The sequence below is a fragment of the Choloepus didactylus genome, chromosome 2, assembly GCF_015220235.1.
Source record: "Choloepus didactylus isolate mChoDid1 chromosome 2, mChoDid1.pri, whole genome shotgun sequence".
NCBI lineage: Eukaryota > Metazoa > Chordata > Mammalia > Pilosa > Megalonychidae > Choloepus > Choloepus didactylus.
Genome location: NC_051308.1, coordinates 52685848 through 52703452, shown reverse-complemented (window position 1 = coordinate 52703452; position 17605 = coordinate 52685848). Strand labels below are relative to the sequence as shown.

General features: G+C 51.0%; 1 protein-coding gene across 1 annotated transcript in view; it reads right to left on the bottom strand.

The window, feature by feature from the left end:
* Positions 1–3788: 3788 nt before the first annotated feature.
* The window catches only part of PLXNA2 (plexin A2), a 211909-nt gene continuing 198092 nt past the window's right edge, over positions 3789–17605 (bottom strand). Inside the window, exons 23-32 of the mRNA XM_037824810.1 lie at positions 17220–17286; positions 16809–16955; positions 16094–16253; positions 15628–15731; positions 12064–12163; positions 10136–10326; positions 8544–8713; positions 5775–5987; positions 5005–5155; positions 3789–4299 (exon numbers count right to left, since the gene is read on the bottom strand). Coding sequence (XP_037680738.1) covers positions 4204–4299; positions 5005–5155; positions 5775–5987; positions 8544–8713; positions 10136–10326; positions 12064–12163; positions 15628–15731; positions 16094–16253; positions 16809–16955; positions 17220–17286 — 1399 coding nt within the window. The 3' untranslated portion in view covers positions 3789–4203. The remainder of the gene's footprint in view (positions 4300–5004; positions 5156–5774; positions 5988–8543; positions 8714–10135; positions 10327–12063; positions 12164–15627; positions 15732–16093; positions 16254–16808; positions 16956–17219; positions 17287–17605) is intronic.

The following is a 17605-nucleotide window of genomic DNA, read 5'->3' as shown; positions in this document are numbered from 1 at the left end:
GAGGCAGTGAAGAGAGACTTTGGAGTAATGAAGGAAATGCCACCACTTTTTCAAAGCATGGTCCTGAGACATGGCATCGGAAGGCCCTGAATGTCCTCTCCCTGGCTCCCAGATGGAATTCGCTCTCATAGCCCTGCGTCTACTAAGCCACGTTGCATGTTATCACCCACAGAAGCCTCTGGGTCTCAGTTCTCCTCTCCTCTCAGTGGCCAGGCCCCAAGAGCCTCAGTGTGGTTAGGAAGAAAAAAAAACAAAAAGCCAGCCTCTCCCAGAGCAGCTGCCAGTCAGTATTTACCAGCTGCAGGTCAGTGGGGGCAGGTGTGTTGCTGGAATGCACCTGGATATCTATCAGCCCGAGGTTTTCAGACATTTTCAACTTTTTTCTGCCCAGACCATTTTTAGTCTAGCACACCCATCCATTGCTTCCGCTTCATGCTCAGCAGGGCCAGGGGACTCGACTGCTATTTCTTGCCCTCATTTGGTGGAATTGAGGGAAGGTCAGGAGCTCAAGCAGCAGGGGAAATGCTGCCAGAAGAGACTGTGGTGATGGAAACGAGAGCAGCTCTCAGGACTGGGGGAGCCTCCCGAGAATAAGGCAAAGCAGCTGGGCTGTTCAGCCTTCTTCCTCCTCCCAACCCCCTTTTCTGCAAAACTCAGGCCCTTTACACAAAGGGGAAGAGCACTGTGCCTGCTAAGTTGGTGGCAGGAACCAGCAGCCTGAGGAATGTGAATTTGCTGGAGGAACAGCCTTGTCTGTCTTGTTCCTCGCTGTTTGCTAGCACCTAGAGCAGTGCCTTCAAATGGTTGCTGCTCAAGGTTTCCTGGATGAATGAAAGCAAGTAACGGTTCCTCTCCCGAGTGGGTTTACCAGCCAGTCCATGCTTTTAGTGATGGAACTCTGTTAAGGAGGGGGCGCTCTCTGCCAGTGGTGGCTCAGAAGTGGTGCTGGGTGGTAGGCCATGTGGAGAGGTAGGAAGCAAACACAGAAGCACCTGACCCCAAGCAGAGGGCGTGAGGCAGCTGTAAGGTCCAGCTGCAGGGACTTGCTCACCATCTTGTCCATTGGCCAAGTTAGTTGTCTTAGCAGAGCGTTCTCTGTCTTGCCAAGTGCCCTTCTAGGATACTTTTCCTTTTCCAGAGAATTGTCTCTTATGCAGATCAATGAAACGAAGCAAAGCTGGATAGACTTTGGAGAGACTCCCCTCCCTGTCTCCTCCAAGACAGATAGAGGTGGATGGCTTCATGTGGGAGGCACTGTGGCTAATACTCCTTGCTTATGCAAGGTCAACATAACCTCAAAGTGGATAATAGTGAGGAGAGAGTTCAACCAACTCCCTCTCTTCCCTATTCCATGGGATGTGGAATCCTTTGGTTCTTGGTGACTCAAAGCCAAGCAAGAATTGGTGGAGGAAGGATGGGTGGGAAGCTAGAAGGGGGCAAGGCTCTACAACCTTTCACCCTGATGGCTTGGCTTGACTCCTACAGAGATTTCCTTTTTCTCAATTCCCTTCAATGCTCCTGTATCACTTACTTTGCTAGCCCAAGCCCCCAACTTTCTCATAGAATTTTGAGAAATGTGGCCAAGGCATTTATGACCAGCTCTGCCCCCCCCCCCAACTCTCCAATTGTCCATCCCTCTGTCATTCTCCACACTCTACAATGACCTTCCAGGAAGTATTTCCAGTGGTGGTGAAAGTCATTAAAAGTAGCTCCTGGGAGAAAATTAGGTCGATGCATAGAAGTAAGGGTTGGTTAAGATTCCGTTGACATATTTACCTTCCTTTTACTTCTCAGTGGAGCAAAACTCTTGATGCTAGCCTGAACAGGGATGTGATCAGAAAACCTTCATTCAAACAGAGCTCAGAAGTAGAATGAGAGTGGGCTGGGATTTTCTGAGGGTAGCACAAAGCTTCTTGCTTAAACTCCTCATGCTCATATTTCCTCTTCTTGCATCTCCATAAATCAAGGGCTCTGAGCTGATAAGGAGCAGACACTTTGGCTTAGTATGGAGGGCCAGTCATTAGTATTTCTTTCAGGCTATTAACAGGGCCCAGAGAAACTTTAAGAGAAGTGGATTATCAGAACAGAGTGGCCTTGGCATGGCTGGTTGGGAATTATAATGAAAACAGCAAGCTTCCTGAGTATTTTGCTGAATGCTTTTCTCTTCCCATTTGTCAGCTGCATTCAGGCAAGAGACTGGAGCTGAGGAGACCAGGCGACGTCTGCTGTGTGGTTAGCACAGCCATCCAAAGCCACACGCCAGGGATGGAAGCCAGCCTGCAGTGCTCCCCTCCCCCAGCCCTTTCCTGGGAATCAAAATGTGGCCAGCAGAGCCTTCGGACACTGGAATTCCCCGGAGGTAAAGCAGGGCACAGAGAAGCTGGGGCCCAGAGTTAATTACAGAGGAAATGCCCCTGGTCCAGTTTCTCTCGGTTTCCCAGCATTGCAGACTGAGAGTCCCAGTCCCTTGAAAAGCGGAAGGTGGGAAGTGGGGTGTTCCTCCCTGTCCCCCTCACCCATTCCTCTTTGCCTTTCTCATGCTGCCTCCCCTTCACTCAGGGCCCCTCCACCAGCAGAGCCGCATTTCCTCTGGATGCCTCCCACTGGCTGCTAGGGAGTCTCTGGACAGGGATGTGGAGCTTTGGTCTGCCTGGAAACTACACTCAGGAGAGTTGGCCATCCATGGTTTTAGGTGTTGGCAGAAGAGCGAGATAAGGGAAGGAGCCCAGTGAGAAGCCACCCGCTTATCCTTCAAGTTCATGAGAGGCAGGAGAGGCTGAAGACAACAGTAACGTGAGGATGCGACTACAGTCATTTTCACGGGTTCCCCTCGAGGCAAGTGCTGTCTGCCCAGGAGGTCAGGAGCTTCCATGAAAGAGCAAAGGTTCGTCTCCCCTCTCCAAGCTGGAGAGAATGAAGAAAAGAGAGTGTAATAAATACTGCAGCTTCTTTAACCTATTCTCTTCAAGTATTGCTTGCTGTAAACAGTGGCTGACTTTTGTTTTCTCCTTAACTGCAAGGGACCACCAGATGACTGGAGAGGAATCCACTGCCAAACACTCTTGTCCCCAGATCTGCTCTCACATGGTGCCTTACGGAGGCCTGGGCCCCGCACTGCACCTCCAAGCCCTCTCCCCGCAGTGCCCGCCTATGCGGGGAGGGGCCCGGGGTGAGGCAGGGCTGCTCCACGTCCTCGGGGAGGCCTGGCGGCTGGTCCGGGAGAGGCCCACCTCTCCCCAACTTCCGACCGCAATTTTAGGGACACCAAAAGGAAAGTACCAAAGATCAGGTCCTCGATTGTTGAGGTTTGAGATTAAATAAAACAAAACAAAGCAAAAACAGTAGCAAAAAACATTGGTACTACACAGATACCTATCACCTCTCAAGAGATAAAAATATAAAGGAGTGTGGTACGTAAAGCTCAGTTTCCAGTCAGCCAGGGCGAGCCACTCAATGGCTTTGCAATTCGTGCAACGTTCGGCAGGTCCCAGGCTCTTGGCTGCTGGGATAATTCCAGGTTTTACTGGCCTGTATTTTTGCGAAGTGTTTGGTGTGAACTTGTGCTCATTCATTCTTCTTCTTCTCCTCCTCTTCCTCCTTTTTTTTTCTTTTTTTAAATTTCAAGGGAAAGGAACAGTCAATTTCCCTCAAATTTTTCTTATCATCTTTTTTTGTAGGCTTTTTCTGGCATTTGGAAACAGGAGTTATATCAGGAAGGAGGAGTGGGGAAAAGAAAGAAGGGGAAAAGAAATCAGAATTAAACAAAAGTTGGACGGGATGAACAGGGCGGCTTTTTGTTTTGTTTTATTTCTGTTTTTTTTTTTTCCTTTTTCTTAAAAAAAATTAAATAAAGTTTTCATTATTTCCCCAATATACATCAAATGAGTTTTCATGCAAAGCAGCAGTCACAGAGACAGCGCTGTCTCCAGCTTGCGCCTCTCAGCTTGAAGAACCACCTTCTTTTTGCCCGTGTCTTTCTCTTCTTCTCACTGGATGGATGATGCTCACGGTTCTTCCCTGCAGGAACTGGCCAGGGTGAAACTTGGCTGTTGAGGGGAGAGAGGTCCTCCCCTCTCCCCGCGATGGGGTCTCAGGGGACAGCAAGCTCTGGGGCCCAGTCCCCTCCACCTGTCCTTCCTTCTGAGATTCCCAGGGTGACAGCTTTGATGGGACCCTCTTCCCAGGAACGCGAGGCTCCTCCTCTCAGCTCTCAGTGGACATGGCGCTGATGAGCTGCTCCACCTTGTAGGCCAGCCGCTGCCGCCGGGCCTGCTCATCCTGCTCTAGGGCCCCGATGAGCTGAGGAGCAAACACAAAGGCTTCAGGGCTCAGGATAGAAACCACCACTCTCTGGAATCTTTCTATCCACCTCTCCATTCTGCCCTAATGAACATAACTTAGAAAATTTAAACAATTGCAATATACATATATGTATATGTATATGTATATGTATATGTATGCAGGTAGGGGTGCGTGTTTATATGTGTACCTATAAAGTATCTAAAATGATATCCAGCATGTGGGAAGAGCCATGTTGGTGTTAGCTACTACAACAATGGTTGTGGTCAGGTGTAGTGATGATGCACGGCTTACCAAGTCTCTGAAGCTGTCCTATTTAACCTTATTCGTGTGTCTCTGACATGTAACTGACAGGATCTGCCCAAGTGCAAAGAATAGTTTACATCATTGTTCAAGAAAGAATGAAATTAATCATACAACACTTGGAACTGAAAAACAATTAGATTATTAAATGTGCTATTTATTGCATTCATAGACAATGTGTGCCAGACAATGATATGTAGAAGGAAGCATTCAATGGATCAGGGGAGGTTAGGCCTCCTTATGAAGGCATGATAATGCTTTTGAGCTCATTGGTTTTTGACTCCATGAATGTGTTTTCTAAATTACCCTGTGTAGTTATTATTTCAGGACTGAGTCAGGCTTCCTGTTTAAGCGCCTAACTCTCTGTGGGTTGGTGTCTGCCCTTCTAGGGCCCCGTCATACCTCTTCGCTGTACTTGCTGACGTAGGAGTAGATCTCGTTGAGGGCGCTCAGCATGTTGAACTCCATGGCATGCAGGCGGGACTGCTCAGCGAGGTAGGCATTCATGTCCTGGTCACTGATGGCGGGGAGCTTGGTGATGTCTGCATAGTATCTGTAGCAGACAGGAGAGGCTGCTCGATGCGTTGCTCAGCAAACACCTGCCTACACCCACACGGGCCCAGGCCCCCTCAGAACACCGGATGTCCCCAACTGTTCCTCCCTCCCTGTTGCTTTTCTGATGTGGCTTCCTGTGGTCTCTTGCCTGAAGCTGAGGTTGAGGCCTGAAAATTGGTGCACCCTGAGGCTATAGTTTCTTTAGGAGATTCCATCTAGCTGAGAGGTTCTGGCTGCAGTGCCCAGCAGAGTGGTTAAAAGCACTGACTCTAGCCAGGATCCTGTATTCAAACTCCTGCTTTGCCACCTGCTAGCTGCGTGAACTTGGGAAAAGTTACTTAGCCTCTCTGTGCCTCAGTTTCCTCCTTAGTAAAATGGGGATGATAATAACACCTACCATACAACTCTGTTGGACATTTTAATGAGATGATATACATGAGATTCTTGTCACAGTGCTAGATGCTTACAATGTGCTCAATAAATGGTAATGATAATGATAACTACCTGATTTCCAAGGGCACAAAGTCACTGTTTGGGGTCCTTGGTCAGCAAAACCCACAGGCTGGGGAACGGAGCAGGCAGATGGAGCACCGGCCTGTCCCAAGGGTACTACTGACCTCTCCACCCAGCTCTTGTAGCTGGGGATGTCCTTGGCATAGAGCAGCTTGTTGGAAGGGGAGTCCTTGCCCAGCCGGTGCTCTGACGTGGAGCAGGAGTCCATGAAGGTCTGGGCCACCACGGAGAGGCAGGCGTCCGTGATGCTGCCCTTGTGGATGTCAAAGACAAACTGGGGGTTCTTGATCACGTTCACCCAGAACCGCAGAGGGAGACTGTAGGAGAGGCAGAGCAGACCTCGAGAATGCACCTCGGCCATGCCCTGATGTTGTCCACTGATGTTCCTCCTCCCCTCCCCCCACCAAATGGAAAGTTCCCCATCAGAAGGGCAAGGGAAGAAAATCATGGAAAACTGGTCCGGCAAAGGTTGCTAATTTAGCCAAGCTGTTACTGACCCTGGGAGGAATGGACTAGAGCCATTGAACCCCAGTGGGGCACTGGGGCTGTTCTCTAACAACTGAGGGGGAGGGTGGGTGGATTTGGTTCCCTCCTGCCATTCTTTTCTAAAGGCCTCCATGCCCCCAGGGAAGCCCAAGCCCAAGGGACAGCACGATTTTCTCAGAGCTTCAAACAAAGCCCCCAGGCCCTCCCAGAGCCCCTTCACAGTGCCCGTGGCCATTGTCTGGAAGCTGCAGCCGGCAGCCCCCAGGCACTGCCTGGAGTGGGCACAAAGGGCACCACCTGTGCTCCCCGCCCAGGCCGGCTGCTCTAGCAAATTCCCAGGGCTGGCCTGGCCGGGCCGGCTGAGGAATGGGCTCCCCTGGGGGACGCTCTTTCACAGCTCTCCCCAGGGCGTTCTTGTATCTGGGCAGGGGCAGGGAGAGCAGGGGCAGAGGGAGAAGAGGAGGCCATTGTTGGCATCCTGGGAATGACTCACTGTAGTGCAGAGCTTTCCCACCCCGAGAGGAACTGATCCATGGTCGGCAGACTTCCTTCTGCAACTCGGAAGTTTCTAGTGGGAGCAGAGTGCATTTGCTCTGCTCCTTGGGCCATAAGGAGGATCAGCCCATTTACTCTCCTTCAAAACCAGAACAGCTGCTGTTTTTGCTTCCTTTTCCTGCTTTGCCTTCTCTTCCAGCTGCCTTCACAGCCTTGACTCTTTTGTGGACTGAGCTCCATTCCCCGGCTTGTCCTTGCTCTTTAGACAGCCCAAAGTCCAGCCTCAGATGATGTTACAGCTCCTCAGCCTGTCTTCCACCCCCCCCTTCTTTATCTGCTCTTGACTCTCACGGACCCCAAACTTCCCCAAATGTCTCCGTAGACCCAGGTATTGGGAAAGATCAGTCCTACCCACCCCAAGCCCTTCCACGATCTGCTTATCCTCTGCCCATCAGCTGCACCAGCATTGCCACTTTCCTGTGACCTGGCAGGAGCTGCCTCTGCCAAGATGCTGACCCAACTGGTCAGCTCATCTCTTCTGCCCTTCCTTCCTCTGGCAGCTTTGGAGGGGTGGGGTAGGGGGGCATCTTACAACCTTTCCTTGGACATTTGCTAGTTGAGGTCTGGGTAAGGGAACTCTCCCCGACCACGACTCCAGGGGAATGCTTTTCTGTTACTTGGGTCTGGCCAGCACGCTGAAGCCGCAGAGATGGGGGCAACCCAGAACCTTCTCTCCACTTGCCTGAAATTGCCCACTCCCAGCACTGGGCTGTGGAGTCTCCGAGGCTAAAGGAAACAGTGGTGGCCCTGCTTCTGGGAATGCAGATGAAAGGCCTGTCCTGGTGGGGGGCCTGGCGGGCTCCTCACCCCTGACCACCTGAGTCTACATTTCACTCTGCTGTGATCAAAGCAGCAAGGTCAGGGGGACTCGGCTGCCAGGCACCCCGGAGAAGGAAGGGCTATGTGGGGGCGGGGTTTGGTTTTCCCAATGTGTTTTGCTGGTTGCTAAGACTTTTGTTTCCCAAATAACAGCCTGGGTCCATCTGTGTTGGCTCTATTTTCTGAGGAAACAGCTGACTCCAGACAGTGGTGTGGCTGCCTGCCCAACCCAAAGGCCCAGACCTCCTCGCTCCCCTCTCCACACTCTTTCCCCAAGGAAGATTTTTGGCTCCGGCTTTGGCTGGGCCCAGTCTGACCTAAAGCGAGTCCTGAGCTTGGTCTGTGGTCCGGGTTCAAGGCCCAAGAGGGAAAGTCTCATTCCTCCTCTCCCACTGTGGGCTGTGGAGGTTACTTTAGGGAAGAGAGCTATGCCTGTAGGACATCCTGCCTGCAGCTTCCAGAAGGCAATGGCCAAGTGTCAATAGTATGGCCTTAAGGATAAGTTTCCAGTGAAATACTCCTGTCAGTGGGTGCAAGTCTGTAGCAGGTGCAAGCTCTCTCCCAGCATTTCCCCAGAGCTGGCCAACTCGACGAGGGATCTAAGTTTAATTCAGGGCTTCTACATCTCAGGAATTGCCTTAGATTCTGCCCCACTCTGAATGCCTGGCTTTGAAGCTCTGCTCTGATTGCTCTGTGGAAGTTCCCACAACTCCCTTTTCCTGAGAACTAGAGGTCTAGGAGTCAGGCGAGAAGGCACTTCCTGGTGAAGGGTCACAACCTAAAGTGGCAAGAGCTCAAATGTGGGGCATCGAGCCAGGCAGGCCCTGCTTGGCAGAGGCAGCCTCGGGGACCAGTTTGGCTCTGCAGAGCGTATGTGTGCTGTTGGTTCTAGGAGCTTCGGAATTCCCAGCCACGGACGGTTCCTCCCAGCTCGCAGTCCCGGCTGGGCCCCACCCTCCACAGCTGGTGGCCTTCCTAGGCTGCACCTTCCGCTGGGCATCCCTGGGGCTTACCAGTTGCTCTTCCAGGTGTGCCGCACATCTGTGTCATGGATGCTGTGCCTGTCTGCCTGCTCATCCAGGAAGTCAAACATATACTTGATGGCCAGGGGCAGAGCGCTGCCCCGATGCACAGTGCTGAACAAGGTCTCAAACAGGTCGTCCACGAACTTCTGCAGGGTACCCTGGGGGAGGCCAGGGCAGGGGGAGAACATGAGCCAGAGGGTAGTGGAGCGTGGGGGCTGGCAGGCAGCAGATGGGCGTACCAGATGGCGCCTTGGACCAATATCGCCTGGGAAATCTGTCTGCGACGTGAGGCTGTGCAGACTGCGAGGTGGGGATGGAGAAGGGTGCTGTGGGGGTTTCGGGGAGTCAGGAGGGACTGAATGGGCTGTGGATTCCTGGGCAGAATCTCTCCTCCAATTTGTAGCCACATGCCAGACTTACGCTCATGTCCAAGCCAGGCAGGGTGGGCTTAGGACAAGACAGGGGACTGTGAATGCTGTGGGCCCAGGTTACCCATGGTAAGTGGAGAGGAGAGAGTGGTGGGCCCATCTGGAGAGGGTGTCTGAAGAACAAACTGGAGGACTGGGCCTCCTGGCTGGAACATGGTAGAACTAGGCAGGGTCTGGAAGGAAGGTGTGAAGGGCAGTAACATATTAGCGACCTAGTGTAAATGGAGTATGGAGTGTGAGGTGCAGGTGAAGTGTTTAGATTCAAGAACACCCAGGCCCAGCCCTGAACTGCAGGACCTGGGAGGGTCTCTGGGCCCAGTGTACAGGCTCAAGGCACTCCTCTGAAGGTTGGTAAAATATCAAAACTTTTCCGGTGTCTTTGTTGGTTTCTCATTGGTGGTGAGCATCCTATACTGAGGCGATGCAAAACAAACTTACTGATAAAGTATCTCTGTGCTACTTCTGGAAGCAAGTCTGAGAGCTGTAACTGGCAGGCTACTTTATTCAAATTTTAGCAGCATTTTTCTGGGAGCAGTGGAGGGAGACTATTTGAAATCTAGACTGGCTTGGAAAATATGGGCCATATGATTGCTGTACTTACAGGCATATTTTGTTTTCTGCTAGACAAGCTAGAAGACAGCTTTAGATCACAGCTTCTACCACTGCCACTGCCTCACTTCCATCAACATTACGGAAGATGATGAGATGGGATGGGGAAGGGGGGCAGTTCAGAACTTTCCCTCGGATTACCAGCAGGACCCAGCCTTTGTCCTTTCCCTCTTACTGCGGCCAGAAACGTGGGAGAAGAGACAGGGAAGGTGGAGGCTGGATATCAGTCAGGTAAACATAGCACGGACCCCCAATATCTCCCCAAGTAGGAAGGGGGCCCAGAGGTGAGAGAGCAGCAACTCTGAAAAGCAATGATTGTCTTGTGGAGGGGGTAGAGAACAACGATAGCAGCGCTATTTTTGTGGAAGGGTAGAGAGCAACTGTGGGCTGATCCTCTGGAAACCCTGCCCAGGAACCTGGACTACAGCTTATCTGAATGGATCCCCTTGCAGGGCAGGCACCAGGATGCTCTTCCTGTGTTGTGGAGGGGCAGGAAGTGCCCCTTGGAGGAGCCCTCCCTGGCCTGGGCATAGCAGGAGTTACCTTGGTGGCCAGCAGCCGTGTCAGGTAGATCTCGGACACCATCTTGCTGCCCCGGTCCCCCTCCTTCTGGTCCCCATGGTCATGGTTCTTCACCAGATGCCACACCTTGACCCCACTCTCCAGGTCTGGGGTGATCATGGGGGCCCGGGACCGCAGGCTGTCGGGGCTGCCTGTGTACCTGAAGGAGGAGTCTGAGGAGAGAAGGCAGTGGGAGCCTGTGAGCACTGAATTCACGGTCCTTGCTGGTAGAAGCCTTTCTGAATCCTGGCCTGCCTGCTGCACTCCCTCAGAATAAACTAGTTCCAACTGGAAGGGGACCCTTAGGACCTCCTATTGGGTGGGTTCTTTTAGGGATCCTTGGTTGGCATGGGGACAGAGGAGCCTGAAGCCTCTTATAAAACAGGATTTAGAAATTCCTTGAGTTGCCAGATGTGGCCCTCTCTCTCTGGCTAAGCCAACTTGAAAGGTGAAATCACTGCCCTCCCCCCTACGTGGGATCAGACACCCAGGGAAGTGAATCTCCCTGGCAACGTGGAATATGACTCCCGGGGAGGAATGTAGACCTGGCATCGTGGGATGGAGAACATCTTCTTGACCAAAAGGGGGATGTGAAAGGAAATGAAATAAGCTTCAGTGGCAGAGAGATTCCAAAACGAGCCGAGAGATCACTCTGGTGGGCACTCTTACGCACACTTTAGACAACCTTTTTTAGGTTCTAAAGAATTGGGGTAGCTGGTGGTGGATACCTGAAACTATTAAACTACAACCCAGAACCCATGAATCTCGAAGACAGTTGTATAAAAATGTAGCTTATGAGGGGTGACAGTGGGATTGGGAATGCCATAAGGACCAAACTCCACTTTGTCTAGTTTATGGATGGATGTGTAGAAAAGTAGGGGAAGCAAAAAAACAGACAAAGGTACCTAGTGTTCTTTTTTACTTCAATTGCTCTTTTTCACTCTAATTATTATTCTTGTTATTTTTGTGTGTGTGCTAATGAAGGTGTCAGGGATTGATTTAGGTGATGAATGTACAACTATGTAATGGTACTGTAAACAATCGAAAGTACAATTTGTTTTGTATGACTGCGTGGTATGTGAATATATCCCAATAAAATGATGATTAAAAAAAAAAAAAAAAAAAAAAAAGAAATTCCTTGAGTTGCAGTCTTGGGAATTTGGGAGCTCTCCTCCACCATACTTCCAGCAATGAATAATCAACAGTTAAAACGTCAGCTGGATATTTTTATAGGGGTTTTAAAAATCTGGATACTAAGGAGCTGTAAGTTCTAATGATCCTTCTGGGTAATTAAAAGGTCCCTTCTTTCTTGGGGCTGAGGATATAGAATTTCCTAAGCCCTATTTGGAGCTGCTCAGCTCAGTCCTTTGGGTGTCCTTTATGGGGGCAGCCCCAGACCTTAGTGCATAGGGGAGGCCAGAGAAAATGAAACAAGAGGGAGTGAAGCACCGTAAAGTCCCTGCCCAGAGGGCACAGGGGCTGGAGCACTCCTCAGGGGTGGAAGATTAGGGTGACCAGATAATTTACCACCCAAACTGGAACACTGTTGAGTAAAAGGGGGGACTATTAATAACTGAGCCAAGGCAATAGATGTCAGATGTGGGTGGCCCAACAAACTGGATGTATGATCCCTATTTTCAGGTGCCTGCTGGTTCTGGGCTACTTAAACTCCTTCATCAGGCCAGGGATATCACAGGAAGGGCACATGGTGCCACCTGCTGTCCACAGCTCTGAGAGCATGAGTTGTACTGGGAATGACCGGGCTAGGGAGGAAGGGAAGCAAATGAGCACACTCCTTTGCATCGAGGCCAAGTAGTGGCAAGGGCTTCCTGCTCTTAGAAGGGATGGTGAGTGGTCCCTGGCAGGTCACAGAAGACTCCGCTCCAAGCTGCCCAGACTGCTGTCCTCACCGTATCTGCTGATGGACGTCCGGGAGATGCTGGCAGAGGCAGGGATGTTGTAGGAAGAAGTCTGTTTGGGTACCAGAGCCACCACCGACCTGTCTGACACCTGAGGAGGGTACAAAAAGTGCAGTGTGGGTGAGTATAGGGGTCTTGGGAATATGAATAGTCAAGTACTTCTAGAAGGTTATGGAATAGAAAGCAAGGGGTTCAGGAGCTGGGTAGACAGCGAGGAGTTATTACTATTTTTTGAGCTTTTACTGGGCTGGGGCTACACTGACCTATACAGTAGCTATGGGTATTGGGCTCTTTGAAATGTGTTTAATCCAAATTGAGATGCTCTGTGTCTGGACTGGGACATGCGCTAAGTGTCCAATACACAACAGATTTCAATGACTTAGTATGGAAAAAAGAATACAAATGATCTCAATGCATTTTATATTGGTTACAAGTTAAAAAGATACTGATTTTAGGTATATTAGGTTAAATAAAATATATTATTAAAATGAATTTCATATGTTTATTTCTACTTTTTTAAATCTGGCTGGTAGAAAATTCAAAACCATACATATTTCTATCCATCAGTGCTGGGCTAGACACTTGCGAGTTACATGACATCAACCTTGTGAGTTAGGTGCGATTGTTCCCATTTTACAGATGAAGATGCTGAAGCACAGAGGGGCTAAGTAACCTCTTCAAGATCACACAGTTAATACATGGCAGAGCCAAGATTTGTAGCCAGGTCTGTCAGGCTCCAGAGCACATGCTTTCCTTATCATACCCAAATTTGGGATTTTATTTCAAGTCACACTGGTTAGAAGCCTGTGTTTTTTTGTTTGTTTTGTTTGTTTTTGCCCTGATTTCTCTGTGGCTTGGGTTCCATAATGTCTGGGCCACTAGGCATAGTGTCACTAAAAGGGCAGTTGCTCTAGGGGAGTCAGAGAAAGATGGTATCTAGCATGATCCTCTGTGAAGATGACGCTGTGGGGAGAGGGCTGATAAATGAGGAGCCATATTGAAGACATTTGGGACCATTTTGATTTAAGATTACCCTCCATCCAATAAAAATGGAGAATCCCCAGAATTGTGGCGATCCAATTAAACCCCTAACGCAGAGGGAATAAAAAGCTATAATGATGTTATGGGCCATAAAACATTCCTATTAAACCATTTTTTATTTTAACCATTTTTATGAACTTTATAAGTTTGATTTATAGCTGCACCAGTCATAAAACCATCTTTCTGGGTCTTAAATTGTCAGGCCCTCTCTCCCACCAAAAAAGAATTAAATGTTGGGAAGTCAAACTATAAATGAACATTAGTGCTAACGAGATTCCCTGATAGCACTTTTAGTGGTGGTGTTTAATTTTACCCTCCCTATAAATCTGCAGGAGCCTGGGAAGTTTTTTAACATCTCTTTGTTAATTAAGATTATACAGATTTTCTCCTGGAGGGGCTCAAGGACCTTTGACTCTTAGGAGGGTAGCAAGAGGGCAACTTTGGGTCTGGGATGGAGATGGGAACGAACCCCCCATCTCTGCCTTTCAAGGAATCCTCCCTGCACCTGACAGCCCAGAAATGCACCTTGAAAACCTAGTAGGGGCGAGAGCTTTCCCTCCCAGGAAGAACAGGTTACGTCACCCTTTATGATGACTCAGACGGTCACGGTTCCACTCTGTTCCAGGTCTCATCTCTAAGCCTCTTGTCCTTGGTTTTTCTCTCTTAACCAACAGGCGTTGCAGGCTGGTGGTCACGAAGCCTGGCTGGGTGAGCACGTGGCTCTGCCACTTGACTACATGACTGTGGGGAAGTTGCTCATCCTCCCTGTGCCTCAGTTTTCTCATTTGTCAATGGGCATACTAACCATGTACACCTCATGGGGTGGCTGTGGGGACAGAGGCCATTAGGAACTGTAAAGCTGAGAGTGGTGCTGGTGCCCAGTGACCACCTGGTAAGTATCGGCTATCAGTGTTGCTATCATCATCATCATCATCATCACCACTGTCTCCCAAAGGGACGGATAAGCCCTGTGTCCTCATCACTCAGGGCTAGTGTGTGGGAAGTGCCTCACACTCAGTAAAGCTCAGTAAATATTTGAAGAGTGAATGAATACATGAATGATAAATGACATCAGAGAATTGAGTGTGCTTTGTATGATGAGCGCCATAAGAACAGAATATTCCATTCTTTCAGCCACAGGACAGATGGCCCAGTAGCAAACATGAGGGGTATCAGAGACAGAGAAGAAAGGCCCCTCTCCTGACCTTTAGAAACTTACAGTTTAGGGGCATAATGCTCTTTTCCTTTGTATTTCCATATTCAGCTCCAATTGATTCAACACAAATGATCCACCACCCTAAGCACCATGTGAAACGTGTCGGAAGGAGGAGGAAATTAATGGGGATAATGATAATGACCTCATTTGGAAGCATGTATCCTGAGCACCTCACTTGTTGTTTCTAAACTTTCCAAACACTTGACAAGTTGGGGTTGTTATTCTGTTGAGGCAGGGGTTTAAATCCTGCTCCCAAATATTTTTCCATTCCTGTCACACCACACTCCCTCCATCTGGGGCAGGGGTCCAGGCGGCATGTCAGCATGGGGATGTGGGCCAGAGGGGGATGGAGCCCAGAGAGGAGGGTTTCAGGGTATCCCCAGTGCCCCGGGAGGCTCCCGGCCAGCTCCCTGTGGCCTTCAGGGCCCCTTAGCATCCTGGTGGTGGGTGGCTTGGCGGGCGAGAGCCCAGCTTCCCGCCTCTCTGCATGCCTCCCTTTGTGAGGTGGGCATAGGAGAATATCACTAATCAGGCAATCCTGTTGGGTCTTGCAGCCTGAGGCACTTCTTCTGGTTGGTTTAATTTCCCTTAGTGTCTCTCATTTCCAGTTTCCATTTTAGTATTTTTTACTGGATCCCAACCTGCCTGCCTCTTCTTAATCTCACAGAGCCCCCTGGCAGTGAATGGTTACTGTGGGAAGGAAGCGAGGCGGGGCCGGATGCCGCCTGGATCTCTTCTTCCTTCTGCTGGGAGGCTGTGGCTGTGCATGCACCATGTCTGCCCGTGCGCCCAGCACCTTACCTGCTATTCGATTCCCCACAGCTTTATCAGACAGGGATCATTTAAACCCCATCGTATAGATGGGAAGAAAGAGAGCTTAAGTCATTTTCCTAGGGACACCAGCTAGTAAGCAGCAGACGTAAGGCAAGGCTGTTCAGGTCCCCACTACATTGCCAGTCCAGAGTGTAAGCTGCATTTTTAAGTGCCCTAGAGAGAAAGCAGCAGACACCTTCTAACTGAGATGTGCCACTTTTCTGAAGACTTAGAGACATACAGGATGGAAATGCCTAGGCCATGCCCCAGACTGGTTAAATCAGAATCTCTGGGGTTAGGGCCTGGGCACCAATGTGTTTTATAAATTACCCGAGGTAATTCTAACGGGCAGCCCTGGCTGAGAATCACTGCTCAAGGCTCAGGGAGGAAGAGGAGTAGGGGAGTTAAGAAGATACTTTTCTGACTTTTCAGGACTGCCTAGAGGAAGCCCCAGAGGGAAGGGAGCAAAGCCCCCCACTGCTCACCTGGTAATGCATCAGCGTGTTGAGCCGCTTCCAGTCGCCCTCAATCTTGGTGGTGATGTCCTCGTCTTGCAGCACAACCCTGGCAATCCGGCCTTGGCGCCACTCTGGGTGGGGGTGGGGTGGAGTGCAGGCAGCAGTGTGAGAGGGAGAGGGCTATGAGCCAGGACCACCTGGCAGTACCTCCTCTAGAGCCCTGGCAACCCTGGCTCCCTCATACTGATGCCCCTGATGGAGCTTAGAGACATCTAGGGCTCCCCAGGGTCAGGGAAACTGAGGCAGAAGCACGAGCCTCACCAGAGACAACCACCTCTCGAGCAGGCAGGGCCCCGGGGAAGAGGCATTCCCATGACCAGGCGGGGCTGCGCACAGGGCAGGGCTTCTGTCTGCCCATCCTACAGCGCGGCCGGAACACACTCCTGGAAGCCCTTCCCCACCCGTCCCCGTGCTCCAAGGCCAGCTCTCCTACCCAAGTCCATGTCAACAGCCCTCGGCCGCTGGGAATAGGGCACGTTCTTATACACGGCGTCCAGGATCTTCTCCTTGACTTGGGTGACGGTGTCACAGTTTAACACCTTCACGGGGATCTCAGGACTGTTCTCATTGTCGGGGTTGACACAGTTCAGGATCTAAAAGTGGGTGATAGTGGGTGAGTGGGATGAGAGTGGAAGGAGCAATTTGAGGGAGAGGGATCAAAGTGTCAGAATCATGACTTAATAAGGTTCACTTTCCTTGAAGGAGAAATAAGGGTGCCGCGCTGGTCTTTGCCCCAGTTTCTCTCATCGCCATCCACTATGTGAGAACTGAGTCATTGTGTCCACCCCTTCTTTCTCAGGAAACAGAACTATGGTCCCTGGCTCCCAGATGGCTTGGCTTAGCAGAGGCCCATAACGCTGGAATGAGGTACCCTAGGGGTTTAAAGATGGCTCCCGGTGTTTCAAGGGCTTTCCCGTAATATTACCTAGGGTAAACTGAAGTATAGACAGCTCTTTGAGCCCACCCCATGTGATGGGGAGGGGTTTTCCTGTTCTGACACCCCCAAATCTGCTGTGCAACCTTAGGGCTTTGAACTTGCGCCCAGAGTGGTCCCCCAGTCTCTTTATTTATCCCCTCAGACTGCCTCTGTGGTCAGGTGGTGGAGCTCGGAGACGCAAGGGCGTCCCCGGAGCTTCTGGGCTCCTCACCAGGGTCTTGTACTCAATCTGCTGCCGGATGAGCTTGTCCTCGCTGAGGGAGTAGCGGGCCTCACCCGTGATGGCGTCGATGGGGCCCTTCTCCATCTGCTGCTTGATGGCGCAGTACAGCATGAACAGCGGCTCCCCGGCACACTCCTGCAGGCGCAGGCGGGAGAGGGTGATGGAGGGCACGGGGCTGCCCAGGCTTGCCGGCCCTCCCCCTCCTGGCTTGACCGCCTCGTGGAGCCCAGGGCAGTGCGGAGAGAGCCTGCCTAGGCCCGCTCTGCTTTGAGCCCCCAGGAGAGGTGGGATCTTGTTTCTGAGGGTTGGGGTCCCCAGGCAGCCCTGATGGCCAGGCTCAGAGGAGCCACCCCCCATCTTGCTTTCATCTTAGGGCTCCCACCTCACTCCCATTCTCACCTTCAGGAACTTGTGCAGTAGGAAGGCAAACCAATTGGTTAGCATCTTCTCAGCCACGGACTCTGTCCTGGGGAAGGGAGGAGGGCAGTTCTTTATGGAGGGATCTCGGTGGTGGGGCCTGGGCTTATGTGAGCCATAGCCCAAGGAACAACAGGTCATGAAAAAACATGGGCCTGGGAGGCAGGACAGCTGGGTCCTAGCCCAGCTCTACCAGTAAGGGGAGGTGTGATGTGGGGCCGGGGCCTTTTGCTCCTGGTGGTCTCTGGTACCATGAACTGCTTTGGCTATGTCTGAGGGTCTGGAGATAATGGCCCTGACTACCCCCACCCCCAGGGGGCGGTGCTATAGCTATAAAGGACCAATTCTCCTTACTACCTTCTGGCCTC